Source organism: Cyprinodon tularosa, unplaced genomic scaffold (assembly GCF_016077235.1).
Source record: "Cyprinodon tularosa strain WSP-4 unplaced genomic scaffold, ASM1607723v1 ctg817, whole genome shotgun sequence".
Taxonomy (NCBI): domain Eukaryota; kingdom Metazoa; phylum Chordata; class Actinopteri; order Cyprinodontiformes; family Cyprinodontidae; genus Cyprinodon; species Cyprinodon tularosa.
In genome coordinates this window covers 502,847-516,165 of record NW_024039582.1, presented here as the reverse complement: position 1 = coordinate 516,165, position 13,319 = coordinate 502,847, and the positions used below count along the sequence as shown (strand labels likewise).

The following is a 13,319-nucleotide window of genomic DNA, read 5'->3' as shown; positions in this document are numbered from 1 at the left end:
AGATTTCTATTTTTTCCAGTGTAAATGTCACTAAGAAATACTTATTTTTAAAAAGTATATTACATTCACTTTATATGTTTAAAGAATAGTAAGTAAATATAGTATTAAGTGAATGTAACAATTTTGTCCTGTTTTTGGGACACTAAGGCTTTAATTGGTATTAAAATGTCTTAAATCAGTCTTTCAGAAGTCTTAAAATTGTTACTACGTCATAAATAGGATTTTATTTTTGAAATCCATCCATCTAATTTCTGCATCTGGTTCAAAATGCATGTTTTCTAAACAAAAGCAATTCTTTCTGTAAAAATTCTAAAAATGTATCCACTGGACTTGGTTTTCACGATTTTTCAAATCTTGAAAACCAAGTCCAGTGGATAAATTTTTAGAATTTTTACGGAATGACTATGACCTGGATGACTGAGAACCTTCATCAGCTAAAAGCAATTCTACGTCTTCAAACTTGCAAACAAAGTCCAGTGAATTGTTTTTATTTTTAAACGTTTTTGGAATAAAAAACTGATGTTTGCAAAAAGTTCTGCACCCAGAATCAGCCTGTGGATGGATGAACCGGGTGGGACCAACCCCCAAAACGTTTGCAGCCAATAAAATCCCAGTGAGGAATATTTTATTGGATCATCAAAATCGAAGAGAACAAAAAAAAAACTGGAATGAAAACTTGTTAGACACATAATGTGTTCTGTATCTAAAGTATCCATAGATCCAGAGTCTGGTTTGGTCCAGATGGGCTTTGTGGATGTGGAGGTGGGGGGGGTCAGAGGTAGCTGGGCATTAGGGGGTGGGTGGGGGGGGGCTAATGGGTGCAGGAACAGGCCCTTCAGCACAGCTCCAGACTCATTAATCATGATGTCAGCTGTAAATGTGTTTGGGGTTAGGGAGTGTTATCCTATCCCTTCTCTATCTGCTTCTGCATGGTCACACAACACCGGCCGACCCCCCCCTACCCCCGGCTCTGCCCCCCCACACACACGACACCCCATCCTCCCCTTCCTTTCACACCTTCCCTCCGTGCTATTAGTTGGGCTATAGGTGTGTGAACATGTAGGAAAGTCTTTCTGGTCGTTACCGTAGCTGACAGCCAGACCTATCTGAGCTAGATAACGCCGCCGCCGTGCGGAGTGACCTCTGCGCCCTCAGATGGAGCGAGGAAGACAGGACGGGTCGGACAAAAGAAGAAGCGGTGTCCAGGAAGAGGAAATGAAAGCAGAAAGAGACCAAAAGCAGCGAGGCGGAGGTAGAGCGGGAAAAAAACGGACATCCGATAACTCCCACTCTTCCCTTCCGGACTTGGTTTGGGCAAAAGGAGTCCTTCACACTTCAGAGTGTCAGTGGGATCTATTAAAAAGCCATTATTTGAATTGTATTCCTCTCTCCGTTACAATCAAGTTAAAAGGAATTCTCCATTCGGCCTCGGTTTGCTGCCGCGTCCAACTGAGCCAATTAGGGCTTATTAATAATGGAGGAACTCCAAATAGGCACTAAACTCCATAATTGTGCAGAGATCTGTCAGTGAGGCCTGCTGGCTGCACTCCACCATCCTGAAGCTCCTGCAAACTTCCAGCTCCCATCGTGTCGCTCTGTAATTAGAGCTTCAATGCTGATGGTTTTAGAGCCATTTCCATGCAGTTGGAGATTGCTGCAACTCCACTCCGACCCCCCCAAACATCCACGGTTCTGGTGGCAGGTGATAATGGGCCCACGGATGAGGCCCCCGGACCGGAGTTCATTGCCAAAGGCAGCGGGGCGTATTCAGTCAACAAGGAATTAGCATGCAAATGGGCTGGAGGGAAGAGGGCGGGGCCGATCGGGCGAGAGTTTAAGGTCGGAGGTCAGACGCTCCTCAGGGTTTATTGCACAGCTGTCAATCAGCGGCTGCCCCGGGGCAGGAGCCTGCGACAAAAGGAACAAAGATGGCCGACAAAGAGGGCCCCCAGACTTTGGTTCCACTTCCTGTTCTTGGGCATCACTGGAGTCCCCCCCAATTAACGGAGTGCCAATCATGCAGCCGGTGAGGCGGCGACCGGCGGCGACCAGCGGGTACCTCAGAGACGCTGGTGTCCAGTTCCCCACGCCACCTCCTGCTGGTTCTGACATTATTGTTGATCTTCACTTTAAATAGATTCATTTTTTTAACTTTGGAAAAGTTTTTATGTCTGCTGAACTTTTTCACAATTTTCCTTTGAATAATTTGATGTGTTTGGGGGGGGTTCGTATGTTTTGATTTATGGGATCTCTGTAGGTCTTCCTGAAATATAAACCACCTCATCAACAAAACAAGCTATAAATGAAGCTTTTCACTCATCTGGCAGCACTAGATAGGATTAATGTTTCCTCCGATTTAAGCCCATTTTGTGGCACATATTTACCGCCATATTTTGACCACAGCGCACGCGCTTTGAGCAGCAGCAACGGGTTACATGCAAAGTCTATGGTTGAGGCGCATCAAGGTGCATCAGAAGGAAAATTTGAACTTTTCCTGCTCGACGCATCAAAATACATTTAAGTAACAGAGATGAGTATAATTAGTAATATGGATCATTTTAATATCATTATAAGAAAGTGAAATTCAATGCATTTATTCCCATTATGCTAAAATGTTTATAGGAATATTGATGATAAATCATTAATTCATCCTCTAATTCAATGTTGATGCATGAAACAGTGAAGTGATGTTTTTTGGTTTTGACTTTTATCTAGAAAAGTTTGAACTTGTTATTGCGAAACTTTTATAGCAGCTCATAGGAGAACAATGCAAGATTTTAATTTAAACTCTATTTAACCAGGATGGTCCCAATGGAAAAAACTCCAGGCCAAGAAGCAGCGACAAGTAAAGAAAAACAGCAAAGGATGAAAAATAGCTCAAAAACTTTAGTTTGTAAATAAAGGCGCTTGGTGAGAAAAGTTCTGGTGATTTAAAAGTGAGTTCTAACACGGTTTGACTCTTTGATATTTGGACTTAATTTTAGGACTTATCTGAGAGAAAAACAACATTAATATGAAAAAGTGAACAGACTGAGATCAACTGGTTAAAGGGCCAAACTAAAATCACCAAAAATGATTCTTAAAAATTCAAATCTGCTGCTGATCTTCAAGCCTTTGGAGGAATCATGAAAAACTGCAGTAATGGAGGACAGTTAGCTTGTTATGGCAGGAGGAGGCAGCACTGCTGGAAGCACCACAAACATCCAGAAGATGAATAGGTTGAATATTTGTTTTATTACTTAAACGCCTGCTGTCGCTAATTAGCATCATACCTACACTGCAAAAAATTGAAATCTAAATAAGTAATTTGTTCCTAAACTAAGTGCATTTGTTCTTGAATTGAGGAGGTAAGTGAGACGCTTTGCCAATGGAACAAGAGAATTTACATTTAAAATAAGAAAAAGCAACTGCATTGTCTTATTACAAGTGCATTTTATCTAATTATCTTATTTTAAGAGTAAAAATGCTTATTCCATTGGCAAATCATTGCATTTACTTACTAAAATTAAGGTAAAATACACTTGATTTAAGGAATTTTCACTTATTTCTAGATTGTTTTTGCAGTGTACATTTCAAATAATTATGAAGGCAATTTTGAGATTAATAACTTCCATTTCATCTAACATTGATTACGATGCCTGATTCTGGTGGAGGTTTCTTCCTGTTCAAAGGGAGTTTTTCCTCTCCACTGTCGCTACAAGCATGCTTAGTGTGAGGGATTGCTGAAGAGTCAATGAGTCGATGCAATCAGCTGGTTTTCCTTAGATAGAAAACTTTGAATCAATCTGACTGGATGATCTGGTGAACTGGAAAGGGACCTGAGATGACATGATGTGAATTGGAGCTATAGAAATAAACTGAATAGAATTGAATTTTATGTCTAAATTCAGGCTTTCAGGGGTTTTAAAGGCAGGTAGGGGCTCCATGGAGGCCCCCGTCTCTCAGTGAACGGCTGTTAGCTGCCCAGTTGACTCATACATCTGGAAATAAGTAAAAATTTCTTAAATTAAGTTTATTTTCCCATAATTAGTAGGTTAATGAGATAGTTTGCCAATGAAATTAGTATTTTTACTCTTAAAATAAGATAATTAGATAACATGCACTTGAAATAAGACAATGCAATAGTGTTTCCTTATTTTAAATTTAAATAGTCTTGTTCCATTGGCAAAATGTCTCTTTTACCTCCTCAATCCAACAACAAATGCACTTATTTTAAGAAAAAATCTTATCTAGATGTCGATCTTTTCCAGTGTGGTTAGCTCCTGCAGACTTCCCATCAATCCGCTTGATTCTTCCTTTATTCCAACCTTTTCATTGAGGAGGTTTAGATGTTTGTTTTATGTATTTATTGACCAATCAGAGGAGCACCGTCCAGTCCGGCGGTCGGTGAAGGACGTTGACTCTACCGGGTTTTTAAAGGGGCATCAAAGGGGGCCGGATATAATGAAACACAACTGCTGCTTTGGGATGTAAACAAACGTTCCTTCTTTAACGGTAGCGACCGACGTCCGGCCGGTCGGCCTTCTGCCTCGGCTCAGATAAAGACGCAGACGCCCCGCCTCCGACGGCATCAGAAAGGGAAAGGTTAAAAGAGGCCAGAGAGGAGTGGCGGGGTTCGACAGAGTGACAGATGCGTTGAAATTTGACAGAGAAGAGAGAGGGCAAAGGGGCAGCCAGTGACAGAGCCATAGCCAGAAAATGTTAATAAGGGGGGCCAGGCATTAACCAAGGTACGCTGAGGGGGGGCCGAAAGCAGAGCGGCGCCGGAACCTCACGGTGAATCTATGCTGTTCCAACAGGAAAATGAGCGACCATAACATCCATATTTTCTAAATAAAGATTAACTATACTTTCCTACAGCCTTTGCTAACAAATAGACGCATATATTAAGAAAAAATTAAAGGTACAGTAGAAAACATTTCTGGGCCGAACATCTTTTCCATTTCCATACTTTTATAAAAAAAATGTTCTGCATAAAATTAATATTTACATCTACTAATATCTACATTAAATGGATTTTTAAGTTATTATTAAAGAATTTATTTATCTCTGATTTCACTGAAGACTCTTTTCTCTTTAGCACAAATAACATAAATTTAGTTCTGAAAAGAGAATGAATTCTGTATTAATCAACTTTAATGTAATTAGATGTGATATTTAACCACAGAATTTTAGTTGTCAAGTAATTGTTAATATATGAAAGATTAAAATGTTTAACATGTTTGAACATTTACCTAGAGAGTATTACTGCTGTAGGACGGAGTATTTGGGCCGGATAGAGATTTTTTTTTTTTTGAGAATAAAGTCGTAACATTAGGAGAATATAGTTGTAATATTACCAGAATGACGTCATCAAACCAAAACCTGTTTCAGAAAGAAAGCTTGGAGCTCCGCCCAGCAGATGACGTCCGACCAGCTCCACCAATCAGAGTCCACTTTGACATTGTGCCCAGGTTGATGCTGCTGCTAAAAGATTTCCTGATTTGTCAAACCGATGCTAAAGTTTAACTTCACATGATGCTCCACATTCCTCATTTTAGGGAAGAAAGGGCTTCTTGGAAGAGTTGTTATAAAATACAACTTGCTTCTTGTAATTTTACGACTTAATTCTCATAAATTTACGACTTTATTTTCATAATTTTACGACTTTATTCTCGTAATTTAATGACTATTCTCATTGCGACTTTATTCTCGTAATTTTACGACTTTATTCTCATAAATTTACGACTTTATTCTCATAATTCTCCGACTGTATTCTCATAAATTTACAACTTTATTTTGATAATTTACGATTTTATTCTCGTAATTTTATTGCTATTCTCACATTGCGACTTTATTCTCGTAATTTTATGACTTTATTCTCGTAATTTTACGACTAGCATTCTCATAAATTTACGACTTTATTTTGATAATTTGCAATTTTATTCTCGTAATTTTATGGCTATTCTCATTGCGACTTTATTCTCGTAATTTTACGACTTTATTCTCATAAATTTACGACTTTATTCTCATAATTATCCGGCTGTATTCTCATAAATTTACGACTTTATTTTGATAATTTACTATTTTATTCTCGTAATTTTATTGCTATTCTCATTGCGACTTTATTCTCGTAATTTTACAACTTTATTCTCATAAATTTACGACTTTAGTCTCATAATTCTCCGACTGTATTCTCATAAATTTACGACTTTATTTTGATAATTTACAATTTTATTCTCGTAATTTATGGCTATTCTCATTGCGACTTTATTCTCGTAATTTTACAACTTTATTCTCGTAATTTAATGACTATTCTCATTGCGACTTTATTCTCGTAATTTTACGACTTTATTGTCATAAATTTACGACTTTATTCTCATAATTCTCCGACTGTATTCTCATAAATTTACGACTTTATTTTGATAATTTACTATTTTATTCTCGTAATTTTATGGCTATTCTCATTGCGACTTTATTCTCGTAATTTTACGACTTTATTCTCATAATTTTACGACTGTATTCTCATAAATTTACGACTTTATTTTGATAATTTACAATTTTATTCTCGTAATTTTATGGCTATTCTGATTGCGACTTTGTTCTCGTAATAGAAAAAAATCTCTATCCTGGCCCTAATACTCCGTCTTACTGTTTGGCCAGAAGTATAGAATCTGCTTCATATTTGCATGAAGACAAGACAGCGTGGGTTTTGTGGAGGGGGTTTGTTTCATTGGGAGACATTTTGTTTTGAATGTGCTGATAAACAGGATGGTGAAGGAGCTGTAATTGATGGAAAGATGGCCGCTCCTTCAGCATCCCACCTGCTGTCATGTTTCCATCCATAATCACCTGCCTCTCTTTCTCCCGCTCTGTTGTCTCTCTCCAGGTAAGCCGGTGATGATTATCACGGAGTACATGGAGAACGGATCGCTGGATGCATTCCTGAGGGTCAGTCATGCGTTTTCTCTCCACACGCATCGGCGTGCGACACGGCTGTAGCCTGCCGACGCCGCCTTATCTCTGTAATGTCATCCGCTGAAATAACAAGTGTCGGTTCACAAACACAGACCCTAATCCTTATCCGCTTTGATGATCAGCTCGACAACAAGGTTTCACCTCCGTTTTTCAGGTTGGCTGAACTCCAGGGGCTCACTGATCCCAGGATACACAGAACACGCCGGGGAACAGGCCCACATTTAACGGAAATGCAAAGATTAGCTTTATGGGCCTGTAAAAACACCACGGATCCATCAGGATTAGTGGAATAAAAACACGTCTAAAGAAAGCTGCTTTTACTGTCAAATATTGTGGTTTAGGATCCTTACTTTTGGATACTTTCTCGACCCAAATCCTTAAAGAAAAAATAGAATTAACTGAAAAGTTTTTTTAGTTTCTAACTGTATAATATGAGCAGTTTTTCTTTTCTGCTTTTCAAACGGAAATACTAAAGACTGGGAAGTCAAAGGCAGGTTGCCAGCGGAAACCAAATGATTTTAAAAGTCATGGTTTGTAAAAAACTCTCATGCTGCAAACTGAGCTGCAGTTACGCATCATTTATAACCAGTGAGAGTATTTACAGTGTATTCCCCAAGATGGCCGTCCGGCAAAATCAACCCAATTCTACTTTTGCTAGACGCTGCAGAAGAACCAATGCAAATACTCACAAGATTTCACTCCTAAGGCAACCTGAATGATCGCAGCATCTGGATTTTCAAAATAGTTTACACTGCAAAAACGTTCTGAAAATTAGTAAAAATGTCTTTAAACAAGTGTATTTACCTTAAATTTGAGCAGGAAAATAAGATGATCTGCCAATGGAATGAGCATTTTTACCCTTAAAATAAGATAAATTAGATATTATGCACTTGAAGTAAGAGAATATAGTTGTTTTTTCTTATTTTAAATGGAAACTGTCTTATTCCATTGGCAAAGAGTCTTACTTACCTGCTCAATTCAAGAAGAAATGCCCTGTTTTAGGAAAAATTTACTAACTTAGATTTACATTTTTTGCAGTGTACTTAAAGGAAAAGTCCGGTCAGAAAGGAATAATCAAAACGAATATGTTTGCTGTGATTTAATAATTTTTAGTCTTAATCAGTGAAAAAAAAAATAAATAAAAAAATTTTGTCGCGGTCACTGAGTCTGGGAGCGGCCATTTTTGCCCAAATATATTAACACCTCCCCCCTGCCATGTTCCGGCAGTGACGTCACGGTGCGGTAAGCCTACACTGGAAAAACAATCTAAAAATAAGTAACAATTTCTTAAATTAAGCGTATTTACCCTTAATTTGAGTAGGTAAATGAGATAGTCTGCCAATAGAATGAGTATTTTACTCTTAATATAAGAAAATTAGATAATATGCACTTAACATAAGAAAATGCAATTGTTTTTTTTCTTATTTTAAGTGTAAATTGTCTTGTTCCATTGGCCAATTGTCTCTTTTACCTCCTCAATCCAAGAACAAATGCACTTATTTTAAGAAAAAAATACTAGATTTCGATTTTTTCCAGCCTAGCGCCATTCTCCCCGCTTTCCAAGCTAAATCAATGGGAACTACTAGACACATCTGCAATCAACAACAATTATTGAAGATTTCCAGAGGACTTCACCATTGAAATTCACCAGAGTTATAGTGAAACTGACAATTTAAATTTTCTTTAAGACGCCTCAATAACTGTTGTTCCTTCCAAACGTCACAGCAATTTTGGACATATTTTTTAAAAATGTGTAAAATAGACACGTTTCCATCAATTGGAGGGAATTATGCAAAGCATAATGTCATCATTTAGGTTTAGGTTACTCTGGGCTGTAGTAAAGAGGAAATAGAGCTAGCTAGGTAGTTCGGTAATAGAGCGAGATGTTTTCCCGACTTATCATGTCAGCTGTCATTAGTGAAGGTTCATGCTGTCTGGAGACGTTCTAATGCTGCTTTTAGGACGCCAGCAGTGGAAACAGGTGATTAGACTTTTGAGTGAAATGTTTCCTAGCCTCGTGAGACCATCCTGATCTCGCGAGCTTTCAAGGTTTCACTCGCAGATCAGTCTGGAGACTCTCCCTTAAAGAAAACTTGGAGCCGTTCACCAAACGAACGTCCAATCAGCGTTGGCTTTGAGGCGGGTTGAGGTGTGACGCAACGAGAAGCGCGACAGTTCAGTCTAAAGAACATGACGGCTTCAGCCGATGAAACTAGCGTTAGCGTGGCTATCGAGCAAGTTTTAACGGAATTACAGAGTATTTCTACACTGAAAGAAGAGCAAAACACTGCTCTGGAGGCTTTTCTCAGAGGAAAAGATGTTTTTGCTCTTCTCCCGACTGGTTTCGCCAAGAGTTTGATCTATCAATTGGCTCCTCTTCATCGTCGCTCTGTTAGTACGTCATATGCTTCGTTGATCTGATTGGTTTATTTGGCCCGTCTATCACCAACATAGGCCAATCAGCTAACCAGTATTTTCGCCCCTTCCCAAAATTACTTCAGCGGAAGGTTTCCAGATGGATATGCGGAGCAAATCCATCTGGCGGAGTCAGGTTAAATGTTTCCTACTTCTTCTGCAAATTTCCTTCTCTTCTTTAGCGCAATATTTTGAGAAAAAGTCAAACACTTCTAGCAAATTGCTTTATTGAAGCTCCTCTAGTGTGAAATACATCAAAATATGCATTAAAAAACAATGATGGAAATGTGTTTTTTGTTGCTTCCTTATGTTCCTAACAGTGCTCTGTTAGGAACATAAGGAACAATCAGATCTCTGATATCAGATGGAGCTTGGCCATTTAAGGCTTTATATGTGAGAAGGAGGATTTTAAAATTATATTCTGGGTTTCCTTTTATATTATATAATATATTCATCTGTTAGTAAAATTCTGTTTATAATAGTATTCATCTCTATACTCATTCAGTAGAAACCCATGTCCTGTATTTATAGAACCATTATTTATCCTGCACTTGCTGCTATTGCACTTCTGGTTAGACCTAAACTGCATTTTGTTGCCTTGTTTGTACCTGTGTAATGACAATGAAGTTTAATCTAATCTAATCGAATCTTTTCTTGCAGAAGAATGACGGTCGCTTCACCGTCATCCAGCTGGTTGGTATCCTGCGTGGCATTGCATCAGGCATGAAGTACCTCTCCGACATGAGCTACGTTCACCGTGACTTAGCCGCTCGCAACATCCTGGTAAACAGCAACCTGGTGTGCAAGGTGTCTGACTTCGGCATGTCTCGAGTGCTAGAGGACGACCCGGAGGCTGCGTACACCACCAGGGTGAGCGTGTTAGTGTGAGCGCTCTGTCTGCCTGTCACCTTATTTGCCAGCTTTAATTAATCAGCCCGGCATTCAATTACAGGGAGGCAAGATCCCCATTCGCTGGACGGCCCCAGAGGCCATAGCGTACAGGAAGTTCACCTCAGCCAGTGACGTGTGGAGCTACGGCGTGGTCATGTGGGAGGTGATGTCGTACGGGGAGCGACCTTACTGGGACATGAGCAACCAAGACGTAAGTCAGAGGAAAAGTGCATAAAAGGTCGTCAGTAACAGGAAGCTTGGGTTAGGTTTTATCATTCAACCCCTTAACTAAGAACTCTCATAACACCAACAATACGATCTGGTTTATTTGTCTCTATATCATAAATGACCTTAAATGAACCTACCTGAAGCTGAGTGTTTCATGCCATCTTCTGTTTGGTAGGTGATCAAGGCTATTGATGAAGGCTACAGGCTGCCTCCGCCCATGGACTGCCCCGTGGCTCTCCACCAGCTCATGCTGGACTGCTGGCAGCGAGAGAGAGCCGACCGGCCCAAGTTCGGGCAGATCGTAAACATGCTGGACAAGCTGATCCGCAACCCCAACACCCTGAAGAGGACAGGGGGTGAGGCCGCTGCCAGGTGAGGGAGCAGTGACGCTAAAACTGAGGCTAAACTTTCACCCAAACATAATGTGGACTCTGACATGCTGGCTCTGTGTGAAAGGAAATGATAGCCTGACGTAGTCCGACTCAATTCTAGTCAGAATGAGTCTGATGCTGCTCCATAGAGCTGTGATTATGGGGCGTGTTTCGAACAAACCAGGAAAAAAATGCCTCTGCACTCAATGGGATAGACCTACAACCAATAAGAGCAACGGAGTGCGTGACGTATGTTAAACTTCCCGACCTCAAACGTACGTTTCCTACTATGTTTACAACATGGGATTAATATCACGACATTGCGAGTTATTTACAAAATCAGAAGGTCAGATGATCTGTTACCATTTGTAAGTTAGATGAACTTCGTCCACGACGATACCCATAACGTTGGCTTGAAAACATCGGAGCCTAGCATGTTGTTCAGCAGCCAGGATTCCGGGCTTCCGAAAAGGAGCTGGCAACGACCGCTGGCTATATCCGCCTCGCCGTTCACGCCGAGTTGCATCGCCGTTTGGTGACGTGGTTGATTATGTTACTGTTGATCATCTGTCCATCATCGTATAAAGCCCGCCCTGACAATTTGATTGGCCCGCCAGATATTGTGCTAGCATACTTGCACTACTATTGAGCAATGCCAGACCGAACTTCCCGACCTCAAACATTGTGGGCGGGACTAAGTTCGGAATGGCACCCAGGCTAAGGAAATGATGCGTTCAAAAGAAAATTGCGACGTACTTTGGTGTTCTTCAACAATCTTTACTTTGATACCACTAATGGTGTTATAAGTTACGCTGTATTCAAACCGAACATGTTTTTAGCTTCAAAGAGGCGTCCGATGCCTCCACTTGGACTCTTGGAAGCATTTTTGAAACCCTTGATTTGCATCAAATGTTTCAGCTGGTCTCTGTGAAAAATGGCAGATACGATCAGAATAGTTGCTCTGTTGTTTTTTTTTTAGTATTTGGGAATAAAGTAGTTTTAAGAAATTTTCATGGGCAGCAGAGCTCAACATTAGAGACTGACACGAGAGTGGATTTTCACTCCTGTCTCGTCCCACTCCCACAGAAAAAAATGGTGTCCCGTCCCGATCCCGGGCCAGAGTAGAAATCTAAATCCTGTCCCATCCCACTCCTGGTGAAATTACTCCCACTCCCATTCAGAATGACTCCCGCTCCTGCACCACTCCCATTCTTGTTGTCTTCAATAAGATTTCTGCCAATGCATTGAATCTGAATTTCTATGAAGGGTCAGTTAAGTTCCTGTTTCTAACTGTAGTAAAGGTCAGTTAAAGTAAAAGGAATAATAATTATAAATACATAATAAAAATAACAAACAAGGAAACAGACCATGCTTATCTTAGGTGAATAAACAATCAAAACAATCAAACTTTTCGAAGTCGAGTTCGCCGCTAACTGTTGGTCCCTCCATTGCTGTTTTTGAGCGCGGGTGAAAAACTCAGAGCGGAAGCACTGTTGGTTTTTGGGTCGCGTAGTTTTTTTGACTTGCATTATAGTGTAGGCTTCAAGGAAAAAAACTACAAAATGGCGGCGCCAGTACTGGATTTTTTTTCTTTTTCTTTTATTTTATTTTTTAGCATCGATCCTAGTTTTTTTTAGTTACTATTGGCTTGCTCCCGCTCCCGTCTGCTCCCGTTAATGTTTAATCCTGTACCGTCCCGATCACGTGATCGCTACTAATACTGACTCCCATCCCACGGGAATCCCGTGACCTGTGGGATTCCCGAAAAAATGTCAGTTTCTACTCCACATACAGGCAGGTAGGGGCTCTGGAAATCCCCCGTCACAGCTCCCTCGGACCACCTGGTCACTGCGGGATTTCCCACCGTCTGCAGCGGCTGAATGATTCTTTATGCCAAAAAACGCCCAATGCTGCAAACCAGTGTGGTCGGAAAATTTAGATTTCTCTTGTCTTATATATTTATTTATGCTATTTATCCGTTAAAAAATGTTTTTACTCTGTTTCTTTCACCTGCAAAGCTGAGAAAATGTCTGAGTGAGGGGTGGTTGTAGACAAAACATATTTAATCCCACGACAAGTCAAGTCAAATTCTCTCCCAAGGTTTGTTAAAATGTGTGTAATTTGTTTAGACTCTGACACAACCTTCGCAGTTTTTTCATCAAAATAAGGGAAACAAACTCAGTCTAGTCAGAACAGGGCTGATTACCGTGCTTAAGGGCCGTATGAGGAACTGTTCTCTCTTTGCAAAGATACGAAAATAAAATCCCGACTTAGTGAAATCCGTCAATCTCTGTTTATTTAACTAGGGTGAATAGTTGAATACTTTTTTTCCGACTACAACAGTGTTGCGCTTTTGTTGCTAAAGCTAGCATCTTTTCAGACCCCTTCAGCGCCTTTGTTTCAAAAAAGAAGCTAGCGCCAAATCTAGTTACTTTTTTCTGTGTAAATGGAGACATT

At 40.1% G+C, this 13,319-nt stretch overlaps 1 protein-coding gene across 3 annotated transcripts in view; it reads left to right on the top strand.

The window, feature by feature from the left end:
* The window catches only part of epha4l (eph receptor A4, like), a 105,274-nt gene that overhangs the window by 78,267 nt on the left and 13,688 nt on the right, over positions 1-13,319 (top strand). For all 3 annotated transcript variants that reach the window (XM_038272083.1, XM_038272082.1, XM_038272084.1), the window contains exons 12-15: positions 6,869-6,930; positions 10,033-10,242; positions 10,325-10,474; positions 10,667-10,863. In XM_038272083.1, the coding sequence (XP_038128011.1) occupies positions 6,869-6,930; positions 10,033-10,242; positions 10,325-10,474; positions 10,667-10,863 (619 nt within the window). The remainder of the gene's footprint in view (positions 1-6,868; positions 6,931-10,032; positions 10,243-10,324; positions 10,475-10,666; positions 10,864-13,319) is intronic.